The sequence below is a fragment of the Micromys minutus genome (genome assembly GCF_963924665.1).
Source record: "Micromys minutus genome assembly, chromosome: 20".
In the NCBI taxonomy this organism is placed as follows: Eukaryota; Metazoa; Chordata; class Mammalia; order Rodentia; family Muridae; genus Micromys; species Micromys minutus.
In genome coordinates this window covers 52905234-52917596 of record NC_137955.1, presented here as the reverse complement: position 1 = coordinate 52917596, position 12363 = coordinate 52905234, and the positions used below count along the sequence as shown (strand labels likewise).

Genomic DNA, 12363 nt, shown 5'->3' with positions numbered 1-12363 from the left:
CCCACACACTTTGGGAGGAACAGCAGCATTCTGAGCAGGGGCACAATGAGGTCGCTTCGTTTCATTTCTGCTGAAACTTTAGTGTCCCACCCCCAGCTGGTCCAGGAGAACCTGGACAATATAGCCTATAACCTCTACCCACTTCTGTTCAAGGCTAGTTACCTGCTAGAGCAGGCAGATATAACCCGTGCTCTGCTGAGTCACTGGCCGCTAGAGGAGTTCCGGCTGGCTGTACTACTGGGGCCAAATATTGACCACCCTGAAGATCTGCGTGATCGTGCTTGCAAGGCCTGCCTGGAAGCCTGTATGCAGGGCATAGCTGACCATGCACTGAAAAATGGAAGCAACCGCCTTCAGGTAGCTGATTTCACCGGCATCCAGGATGTACAGGTGCAGCAATGTCCTTGTGGGAGAGCACTAGGAAGATGGGGCCGTACCAAGGTGCTGGCCAGGACCTGCTGCCAGCTCCAAGGACAGCCCTGTACAGCTGGGCACCCCATTGAAGTCTTTGCTGACCTCTTTGTCACAGAAGGCAACTTTGACATGGTGGTGCAGGCCCTGAAGCCATCAGGCCCAGCACCTCTGCAGGTCTGTTGCCCTTCACTCCGGGCAGACAGCCTGAGCCCTGGGCAGCTCCTACAAGTGCTTGGCCTGGCTGGGCCAGGCAAGCTTAGAAAGTTGGAGGTAGTACACAATGTACGGTTACATGCTGGCCATGTACAGCAGCTGCTGGCCCAGGTGGGCTTCCCTCAGCTGACCTCACTCACCTTGCCCACCAAGGCCTTTGATGCTCCCCCAAACTTTGCCCCAAATCCAGAGGGTGAGGATCTCCTCCTTACATCTATTGCCTGGGAGCTCAGCCAGATGAACCAGCTCACTGAGCTAAGTGTAGCTTTCTCTACACTGACTGGGAAGATCCAAACATTGCTTAGGTAAGTCTCAGATAATTGGGTACAGGGTCTGGTAAAGCATGCTGGAGTCACCGAGGAATAGGGATAGGGATAGGATCTGTTTACACAATGTTCTGTGGGATGTGTTGGCCAGACCAGCAAGAGTTAAGAGCCATCAGGAAAGAAATCAGAACACGGAACCAGTCTGGAAGACGCCTTTCAATTAACAAAATATGTGGATAGCCCATAATCCCAGTGCTCAAAAGGCATAGCCAGTAGAAGCATTTTAAGTTTGAGGTCAGCCACAAAGAGAGGCCTTATTTCAATAAACAAAACAAAAGCTGAGAGTATAGGAAAGTTGAGTGATAAAGCACTAGCAGGAACCTAGTTTTAGTTCTCAGCATCAGAGAGGAAGAGAGGGAGGAAGGAAGGGAGGGAGGGAGGAAGTAGAAGGCATAAAAGAAAGGAAGGAGAGAGCTAACTAGAAAATAAACAACACAGAAGTCACAACCAGACCTTCTACTGACTACTGTTGTATAATGAATTACCTAATATTTAGTGTCTTAAAATATTTTTCCAGAATAGAAATGGTAAGTTAGCTCAACATCGTGAGAATGTTGTTAGTTGTCAGCTGGATTGTTGTCTCACCTGAAATTCTGGGACTGCTATCTCCTTCTAAGCAACTGTACTATGAAGAAGGGCAGGAGGGTAGTTGTCAGGTAGTTCTGAGGTCAGGATGGTTTCAAGTAGAAAATATAGTAGTAGGTTATCATGTATGGGCAAGCAGTGGAGAGGCATCAAGAACAGAACAGTAGGGATGGAACAAGACACCACCACACTGCCTTGTTTAACAAGGGAAGTGAAGGGGATATTTCCAGAAATGTCCAGGGTGCCAGAAAATACATATTCTCATGAGCCCTGGTTGGGGAAGTTATTCCAGACACACCTCCCTCCAGGTGATAACAGGATGCCTAGTGAATTCAGAATTATGGAGCCTACATTCAGGCTGCCAGACTTCCTTCTCAGTCCCCAAAACTGTATTTGTTCTATTGTTATCAGTGGCAATACTCTCTTTCAAGCTAATTCTACCTTTTACTGTTCCCACAGTCAGTATTCTGACCATTCTGAGATCATGTGCATAATTTCCCTACTCAACTTGAAAGGTGGTGTTGGTCCATTTTAGATTCAGTTATTGACTGCTCAGTAGGCCCAGCAGCTGTTGAGTCCTAGGAGAAACATGACTTTCACATTTCACAAACTATTTTGATTTTTTAAAAGTTTGCTTTAAAATATCATTTTTAATCTATATGCCAATATGAAACAAAGTGTCAACTGGAGTTCCTGGTAGGCTGCAGTCAGTGATCACTAAGATACAAAAGTGGTTAGATTGTTCACTTCTACCAAAACTCCAGCTCAACTGAGACCCTTATAACGATTGTGATGTTTTTGCCTACCTCACAGCCCCTTGAAGACCCCACTAAGAGTATTGGACCTAGCCAACTGTGCCCTCAATCATGAAGACATATCCTTCTTAGCAGACTGTAACCATACCACCCACTTGGAGGTGCTGGACCTCAGTGGACACAACCTGGTACATTTGTACCCTTCTACCTTCTTCAGGCTGCTGAGCCAAGCTGCCCAAACACTTAGAGTGCTCACCCTAGAGGAGTGCAACATCACAGACAGTCATGTTAACATGATGATTCTGGGCCTCAGCCCTTGCAGCCAGCTCCAGCAGTTCAAGTTCCTTGGGAACCCACTGTCAGGCAGTGCTCTCCGGCGCCTTTTTGCTGCACTCTGCGAACTCCCTAGGCTGCGCCACATTGAGTTCCCAGTGCCAAAGGACTGCTATCCTGAGGATGCTATCTACCCCCAGGATGAGATGTCAGTGTGCAAATTCGACCAACAGAAATACGACATGATTGCAGAGGATCTGCGAGCAGTCCTGCTTCAAGCTAACCGAGAGGACATCCAGGCCTCCACACCACTTTTTGGAAGTTTTGATCCAGACATTTATGAAACCAGCAATGAACTTGGTACTTTCTTGCTGCAAGCTTTCAAAACTGCCTTGGAAAACTTTTCCAGAGCACTAGAACAAATGGAGTAAGTCCTGAAATCATGCTATAAGGGGCTGTGCATTTCTAGTACCCTGAGGTTAGTCCTGGACCAGAAGATCAGGCTCAACCATTTGTCACCAGCAGCAACACTGCCACAAGTTTTCCTTAGAGAAAACTACAGGAGTACTTATTATGTGCTCTAAGAGGAAGTCCAGATATATAAATAAGACATGAGGTGTTCCTGTGTGTTATCACAGCAAGACACAAACCAGAGGGGAGGCCACCTCAAGCCAAGATAGAAGGTGGTGGAGAATGTGAACACCAGCACAGGATGTATTGGGAGCAGGGTCAATCACCTAGCTCTGATGCTGTGAGGGGGAGAAATGAGAAAACTTATCACAGAAGAGGTATAGAAGCAGCAGCCCATAAAAAATAGACACTAAAAATAAAAGTAAACCAGATCCCTAAGCTAGCAGTTTAGCTATGTTCTATTTGTTGTACACTTTATCAGATGACATCTGCATACACAGAAATGTGGGGCATGGGGGAGATGATCAGTTTTCTATCGGTGTTTTGTTTCCAATTGAAGCAGATTTGCATTGTCTTTTGGTGACTGAGGACATCTAGCTACTAAAATATGCCTAGTATCTCTTGGCATATTCTGATCCTGTTTTCTGCTCAGAGTTCAGACCCTAAGACAGGCATGCCCATCCTGAGCAGTATGTGTAGCCACACGGGACAGAGGATAGCTATGAATGCAGCCCATTTCAAAGTTGTAAACTTAATGAAGACACTGAGATGATTTTTTAAAACATGTTGTGACTCAATTATACAGTTTTCAAGCATGAACTTTGTAGATGATAACATGTCTATAATGTACCCAAATCACTGGTCCTCAGAATGGCTAAGGCCTGGCCCTTTGCAATTTCTTTGAGAAACAAATTATCACACAAGAAAGACTTGTTTAGACTTTCATTTCCAGTATTTGCTTTGCCAAAGTACTACTGTAATTAAATGCTAATAAAATAGGTATGGCTTAACTTATGTCCAGTTTATTCAATCAATAATCTAAATTTTAAAACTTTGAGTATGAAAATAATTCTTTTGTGACAGAAGTAAAAAACTTAGCTCCATAACCACCTGTGTGACAACCAAGGCATTTGACTCCCACTTGTAGTTCTCCATGTGACCCCTCTCTACAGGTACCTCTCCATTTCAGGACCTCCTGTGAGACCTCCCACAGGTAAACCATCCCAGAACTTCCCATGCTATCTCTACCCCCAAGGTCTGTCTCCATACCAGGTACTTTCACTTGACCCTGACCAGAAATCAAAATATGCCACTAACATTTTCAATTTAAAAAGACAGAAAGCAGACTTAGGATGGAAGGCGGCCATGCCACAGACACAGTTGATGTGATTCCTATGGAAAATGTGTCATTTTTAAAAGGTAAACCTTAGAGAAAGCCATGAAGTGGTCTGTTCAAGATCTTATGGGCAGATCAGTAGATTAACAGAAACTAGAGCCTATGCAGCTTCCTCCAAGGATATAATGAATTAGGAAACACAATCTAAAAAACTGTTTCTTAGATATACTAGAAAAAAACAACTTCTCAAAATACTGGTAATACAGCAGAAAGGCATGGTAATTATCCATTGACAAGAGCTTCATCTAAAGCTGGAATCACCTGGCTTTGGCTCGAAGAGCCTGCTGTCAACTCTGTCAAGATGGTTTTGAGAATTTAATGTGGAATATGAAGCTTGAGCCAAGTGCTTCTCAACCATTCTATAATGGAAGAGTTTTCTGGGTAAGTATTTTCAAGTTTGTTATCTCTCTACAAAGAACAATATGCACAGGGTGAGATATAGGATCTGAAACAAACTGACCACTTTATTCACTTCTTGCCACATACATATTCCCATGCCTGCAAATCAAACACCCAACTCAGATCCACTACAACAAAATACTACCTATGAGCTAGACAGATTCCTTTCTCAGTATCAAGGCTCCAGATCCCCATCCTCTGTAAAATAAGGCTATTTAGAAAAGCTCAATTAACAGACTTCATAGTGCATCTTCACACAAGGCTAGTCCCTAACAGGTGACTAGATGCTAGGAGTTTCCAGTACTGGTAACTAGCAAGAGTGGCTCACCATACCTAAACTGCTTACAGACTAAGTGATCTCTACCACTTGCTTTCCTGTGGTATGAAACATCACATGAATAGCCCTCACTCTACCAAAATCTTGATAGTCTCCAGTAAGCTTTCCTGGGAACTTGTCATACCCCTAAACAATGTTCCCTGTGATTTCTTAGTGTAACCCTTAGGGGCTCCATCTGGCTCCCTCTAGACTCTTCTACATGCTTGTTCTCTGATGATTGTATCTTTCTTGCTATCACAAATCTTAGTCCTGAGGGCAACCACAGGGAGAGTCTTAGAAACCATGGCAAGTCATAGAACCTGGTTATCTTGAGAAATTACCATTTACAAGATAATAGTACTTAACTCATAAAACCAGAGTAAGGATTCTATGAGTTATGTACAAAAAGGTCAACTCATATAAGCTGTATGTAAATGAGTTATAAGTACTTATCAATACATGCAAAATTATCATCCCAAAAATGTAATACACACTTGTAATCACAGCACTTGGGAGCCTGAGGCAAGAAGACTGTACATATGAGACCCACCTGGGCTATGCAGTAAAACTGTCTCAAAAGAATAGTAAAGAGTCACACAAAAAAGCAACACTATTACTTTTAAATGACAAATATTATTGACTGCATATTGCTAGTAAATAACATGCTTATAGAATATAGGACCAGCTCAATTCTAAATATTCACTGGGGCACTGGCTGGGCATAAGAAATACTTGGTAGGCTTTTTTCTTTTGGTGGGGGGTATTTCAAACAAGATAAATCTTGGTAATATAACTACTATATTACCCAACAACTTCTACATGAAACCAGGAAAAGGAGAACAATTATTAGAGAGGTAAAACTGACAGAACATTTCTTAGAATAAAAATATTGTATTTTTCTTTCCCCTAAAGCTAAAATATATAGTTGTACTTGTTTTGCTAAATATTAGCAACTAAAAATGTTTCAAAAAAGTATCTCTAATAGCTGCATAGCATTATAGAAAAACATTACCTGCTAAGGCCCTATTGTACTGTTCAAAGGGTGGAAAGACTTGAGTTCTCACAAAGGAACTGTACTGGGCTACTTTTGGTGGCAAAGAAAACTAGTAAATATCAGAGACCTCAGAATGTAGATGCCATGGTAATGACCCCCTCTGGCCTCAAGTTTCATTTCATTTTTATTTTTCTAATATGACCTTCTCTATTTTTTTAAATTTTTTAAGTTCAACAAGTAGTTCCCAATATTTAAGATACATCCACATGAGCCTCCCATTTTGGCGTTTGTTGGTGTTCCAGACATCTCCACAATGCTTGTCATGCTTAAATATGTCAGATAAGCCAGCTGCCATTTCTAGGTCAGCAGCTACTGGATCAACAGATGTGCGCACCAGTAAGCTCTTCTCCAGCTCTAGCCGTGCACTACGGGGAAGAATCAGGCTACAATAGATATTTTGGCGTTCCTCAAGAGCCTCTCCCACCTCCTTCAGCACAAGCTGGGCTCTCCTCTGCCAGTCATCCTCTTCTTCCAAGCAGCTCAAATAGATACTTCTCAGAGGCTGAAGCTGACTTTTTTCTTGCATCATCTGAGCCCGTTCCTGTTCAAGAAGCTTCTTTTCTTCTGCCAACTTACGCCCTTGAGAGATAAGGGCTTCTCGAAAACTAGTTGTTCTATTTTGCTCTTTTTCCAGTTCCAAAGACAGCTGAGCAACAGCACGCCGATGTTCTGAGATCATAGCATGGTATTTAGCTTCAAGATCCTGTTGGAAAGCAGCTGTTCGCTGATGATATGCTTTTCTTGCTTTTTCTATTTCTTTTTGGGATTCTCTAGACCAAATCCAACCTGACATAAATAAAAAAAAAAAATGAGAAAAACACATGAAGAGACATAACTATTAAAATCCTATGAGTAGTTAATGAAAATACATAACACAGTAATGACAGTATTTCAGTAAAAGCCTAAGAATTCAAAGGTGCTAAGACATTAAAACTTTGTAGATTTCAAAATAGGCAAAGTTCTTAGCCCAAAATCAGACCAGTACTGGGCACTTAAAACAGCACATACAATGTTCCTCTTCTACTATCTAACATTCATGGCTGGAAAAATTTACCACTGTTTTCTTTTGCCAATTTAAATAGTTTTATTATTCCATGGCCCTGTGGAACAATACTATATACCCTCTACTTGGATTGACTTAATCCACCTCTTTAGTGGTGGGACCTGAAGAAGCACCACCAGATGTAGGAGCTCCTCTACCAGGCATTGCCCAAGGCATGCTACCTGCACTCTGGTACAGCCTGTAATGATAGGGCTACAGACTTTCTCTAGGTTTTTCTGGTGATGCTCAAATTCTTCTCTGCAGTCTGGTTCTTATTCAGCCAGCTGATGATTTCATTGCACTTGTCAAGAATCTTCTGTTAGTCCTCATCATTGATCTTGCCTTCAAGTTTCTCATCTTCAACAGTTGCTTTCATGTTGAAGCCATAAGATTCCAGAGAATTCTTGGAGGAAACTTATCTCTCTGCTTCTCATCCTCAGCCTTGTACTTCTCAGCTTCTTGAATCATGCCCTCAATATCCTCCTTACTTTAGCGGCCCTTGTCATTGATGATGGTGATCTTGTTCTCCTTTCCTGTGTTCTTATCTACAGCAGAAACACTGAGGATGCCATTGCATCAATGTCAAAAGTAACCTCAATCTGAGGAACCCCACGAGGTGCTGGAGGTATGCCCATGAGCTCAAACTTTCCAAGTAGGTTGTTGTCCTTGGTCATGGCCCTTTCACCTTCATTCAATGAGCACCACTGTTTACTTTCAGTTATGTGCTCTGTCTCAGAGCTCCATGACTTATTGCCAATGTTTAAAAAAATTAATAAGGATGGGTTTCAAATATTGTTGGAAGCCCAGTTATCATCTGTATATAGCTTAAGTCTGGTGGGTTTGCTGACAGGTGAAGAAGTTCAGCCTTAGGTTAGACTTGGTAGCAAGTGCTTGTAATCCTAGTACTTGGGAGGCTGAGTGAGAGGAGGATTCTAAGCCCAAGACCAGCCTGGACATCCAAATTGTCAAAGAAAAAAAAACAAAGGTCATACCAAACCCAGAAAGATCAGATTTTAGTGTTATCTGAGGAAGACTTTAAGACAGCCACATAACTTCAAACCTCTAGTTATATAAAATTCTGAACCAATAGGTTCCCAGATAAGTGGTTATCAGGTTTCAAAGGAAAGTGTAGCTATGAAGTAACAGGTGTCCCTTCAAAATTTGATGCTATCTTGACAAACACAAGACCCTTAGTCCTAGCCTGAGTCCCACACTGAGTCTGCATGAAGTAACCACTAGGAAAACTGAGTAAACAGTATTATCTCTCTGGGTCACTTTTCATAATTGTATGTGGTCTAAAATGGTCTCAAAACTGTCTCTTTTGACTAAACTGAGTTGTACTAAGTGATTGAGCTCACTTTTTAGATCTAAGATAGTTTTGTTAGGGATAAGAGAGGAAGGGAGAAATGAACAGAGAGATAGGGAATGAGAAGGCACAGCAGAGACAAGAAGATATAAGCCTGCCAAAATACCTGACAGTTTTCAAAGTAAACACAACTTTACAAGTCTCTGAATTGTATTAAAAGTTATAAAATTTGGGGTTATGAATGTAGCTAAGTGATAGAGTTCTAGTCTAGCATATACAAAGTCCCTGGCTTGATCATCAGAACCACGAAAGGAAGGAAGGAAGGAAGGAAGAGAATAAAGGAAGAAGCAGGAGTAGGGGGATTGGTTGTAGAATTTAAATCATCAGAATAAAAGTAGATTCTCATTCATCAGTAGTTGTTAGTTAAGTAAGGTATTCATCTGCTGTTACTTCAAGATCATGATGAAGGCTAGTTGATATTTGCATGTTGCAATTTACCTTCTCAAACATATAGTAACTTACTTGTAGAAAATCCTCTTAAGAATATAAAGTTAAAAATTTACCTCTGGTTTAGGCTGTCCTGGCACTGCCCCCCCCCCCACTTCCTCCATGGAAAACTTCTGAACTGAGAAATTCAAGCACATAAAAAACTACTGTACAGAAATGATCACTACACATATAAGACAGTATTTGCTTTTGAGTTACTGAATCATCAGTTCTCATATTCTTAGATGACAACCAGGACCACTAGACATGAAGAAATATAAGCCAGTTCTTCAGCAGTGATGTGTCTCAATCACAGGTGGAAACACAGTTAAGAGCTAAGATTTTCTCAAATTTTCTTTCACTATACTCACAGATATCTATCTATTTATCTATATAGAGAGAGTCTATAACTGCTAAGAGTCTTAGTGGTGTTTAGTCAATTTAAATGTGAGGATTCCAGCCTGTAGTTTTTTTTTTTTTTTTTTTCATGGACAAGCTTGCCCAAATAAACTAAGCATACATCCTAACTGGTTTTCTTTCAGGTCAGTTTCTCTGTAAGTCCCGAGGAACGCAATTAAGGCAAAGAAGTCCCCTTAGAACAGTGAAACAATGTATTGAGGCAGGATAAGCTAACTTCTAGGAACAGGTAAACTGAGGATCAGAAAGGCTAACTCTGTCAGACTTGCTGTACAGGATAAAACCGCATTGTATTAGACAAGTCCTAAAAGCAATGTTCTAGTGTCCAGCCCACTCCTAGCATAATTTTGAACCAGAAAACAAAAAAGTCAAGAAAAATCATAACTTACGAAATGCTGCCAATCCGAGCATTGGCACCAACAGGGCATAATTCCACTTGCTTCCATCACCCCCATCAGCCCTGGGATTGGGTCGGATATTCCAATTTGGGGGGTCGTTTAAGTTATTCATGGAGCTATACCTTGAAGAAAATAAAAAAAGATACTAACTATATAAAAGAAAGTACAGCTATTATGATTATATCATTTATATACTTTTTTTAGTCAAGAAAATATTTTTTAGCTTTATGTGCTATACAGCATCGCATCCTATGTGATTTCAAGTGACAGTGTAGTGTGGGAGACATGTCTCAAGTGAAGTACAAGAAGAATGTGACTTCTCCCTTCAGATATAGATATATGGTTGTTGTAATTATTATCTTTATTTATGACCAAAAGAAGCATCTCGGCATGCCTAGCTAATTAGTTAGGCATTATTCTAGGAGCGCCTGAGAAGTGTTTCTGTATGATTGGTAAGCGTCTGAGTGCCTATACCGATTACTTGTAATAAATCAAATGTTCTCTTACTATACATAGACCATCATAGCCCTAAAAAGTATGGTTGACAATGAACTACACATATGATAGTAGCTCCACCTTAATACCGCTTAATGTCAGAGCAGGCTCAGCTCACTCTTGGCTTTACATAAAATTGGAATCCCCTATCAGTACATTTCTCAGAGTCTATCTCCATTGCTAAGCAAGAGATGCATGACTGTACATGTTTCTTATTGGTTTGTCTCTATAAGGCTTTGGTACAGCTATACATAGATAACAATAAAATGATAAGAGTGAGTCTACAATAGGCATTTGCTTCATAGGAGCTAGGCTAGAAGAATGGCCAGTTTTCTACAGATGAAAATCAAAGAAAAGCTACTCACATTCAGGTCATGATCAGCACTACAGAAATCCCTTGCTTCCCATTAGGGTATAACTCACAACTAAGCTAGAGACCAATATTAGTATGAATTGACTAGTTTACAAACTACCCATACTAGCCATGGTGGCACATGCCTTTAATCTAGAATTCAAGGTGGCAGAGGCACTCTTTGAGTTTGAAGATAGTCTAGTCTACATAGTGAGTTCTAGGACAGCCAGGACTATATAGAGAGTCTGTCTCAAATAAATAAAAATAAAAAGTACTCATATTAGATGGGTGTTTTCATATTGTAAAGTCATAAAAACATGCAGCTTGCTTATATGTACAATATAATAAACACATAATAGTTAATCAAGATGCCTATAAGAAATACGTAATTCAACCCAAATTTTGAAAATTTTAGTGTTCTTAACAAACATTGTTTAAAGATGAGCAATGATGAACAATGAATATATAACCATAATACATGGCTCAGAACTCAATGGTTTATAGAAACCATAGAATTAAAAGTTTGGTAAATGCCTAATATATATTAATATATAAATTAAATTAATATATATATATATATTAATTTAAAACAGGTAACTTTCAAAAACCTCCTACTATCTATGGCCAGCCATCCCTCAGATATCTTCTGATGGGGAGCCCCAGCAGATACCAAAAGCATTGAAGAAGCCAAGGCTCCCATACAAAATGTTGTATTTGAATATAATCTGCTCAATACTTTAGATTACCTTTAAATAACTTATATTTAATAAGATATAAAGGCATTTAAGTAGTTGGTATGTTTTATTTTTCTCCTTGTTAAAAAAGTCTGTAATACTCAGAATAGACTCATTTTTCTCCAAATATATTTTATCTGCAGTTGGCTGAACCCACCAATGTAGAACCCTTGTAGAGCCAGTTGTTATATTTATTTCCTCTGCACCAACAACATCCATTTTGGGGTTATAAAGCCTAAGAAAATAATTGAAAATATAAAGAGTTGCGCATACATATTCCCTATTTTCTTATTTATTAGTAAAAAAACAAACATAAAGAGAAATAAAAGGGGCACAGTTCATTGTAAACTTAATTCAAAATAGTGTTCATAAAGATTGTGCACCAAGGAAGACCTTAATCTAATCTTAAGTGAAAATTCAGGAAATAATTAAGATTATTGGTTTACTTCTTATGCCATTTAATTTCACCAAAAATTTCAGCTACATTGACTAGAAAAATAGAAAAACTATCTGAAAGTGAGTAAATCAGAGCGCGTTTGCAATAAGGAATGCTAGCCACGATCCAAGCAGCTTTCAGGATGACAACAGGCCGGGCCCGAGCTTCCAGGCAGCTGTAACTAAGACGAAAGCTTTAGATATAGTTTCTAGTTCAGGACTCTGGCTTCTGCGTAGCCCAGTGCAGCTTCTGCTTGTCCAGTCACTAAGGGATCATTCCTACCCACTCCAGAAGTCCAGGGCGGTAGCTCCCGCCCATTCCTTGAGTTCAAGCTCCCAACAAAATGGGCACGTATGGGGCTTGCGATCGCTGCCCCTGGGATCCTACTTCATCTGTCAGGATCCCCCGACCCTCTCTGTCTTGGCAAACAAGAAGCACTTTAAAGACATTGGAATCTCACTTACCCCTGGAGCAAAGCCCATCAGCGAAGCTGACACCTCACCTCAGAAGTACGGCCAGGCGCACCTCCACTCACGTCAGTCAGAAGGGTTGTGT

At 40.5% G+C, this 12363-nt stretch overlaps 2 protein-coding genes across 2 annotated transcripts; one reads left to right on the top strand and one right to left on the bottom strand.

The window, feature by feature from the left end:
- Nucleotides 1–3987, top strand: LRRC14B (leucine rich repeat containing 14B). The gene is made up of 2 exons (XM_080933783.1): nt 1–932; nt 2352–3987. The coding sequence occupies exons 1-2, from the start codon at nt 46–48 to the stop codon at nt 2995–2997; spliced, it is 1533 nt and encodes a 510-aa protein (XP_080789909.1). The 5' UTR covers nt 1–45; the 3' UTR covers nt 2998–3987.
- On the bottom strand, nt 3747–12361 carry CCDC127 (coiled-coil domain containing 127). The gene is made up of 3 exons (XM_080933784.1): nt 12273–12361; nt 9783–9913; nt 3747–6928 (listed from the first exon to the last, which is right to left on the bottom strand). The coding sequence occupies exons 2-3, from the start codon at nt 9901–9903 to the stop codon at nt 6267–6269; spliced, it is 783 nt and encodes a 260-aa protein (XP_080789910.1). The 5' UTR covers nt 9904–9913; nt 12273–12361; the 3' UTR covers nt 3747–6266.
- Nucleotides 12362–12363: the final 2 nt, after the last annotated feature.

Excerpts from the sequence above, each read along its gene's own strand:
- LRRC14B (XM_080933783.1), top strand. The coding sequence starts at position 46 with ATGAGGTCGCTTCGTTTCATTTCTGCTGAAACTTTAGTGTCCCACCCC. Across the intron at positions 933-2,351 it reads AAGATCCAAACATTGCTTAG|CCCCTTGAAGACCCCACTAA; the intron begins GTAAGTCTCAGA and ends CCTACCTCACAG.
- CCDC127 (XM_080933784.1), bottom strand. The coding sequence starts at position 9,903 with ATGAATAACTTAAACGACCCCCCAAATTGGAATATCCGACCCAATCCC. Across the intron at positions 6,929-9,782 it reads GCTCGGATTGGCAGCATTTC|GTTGGATTTGGTCTAGAGAA; the intron begins GTAAGTTATGAT and ends TATTTATGTCAG.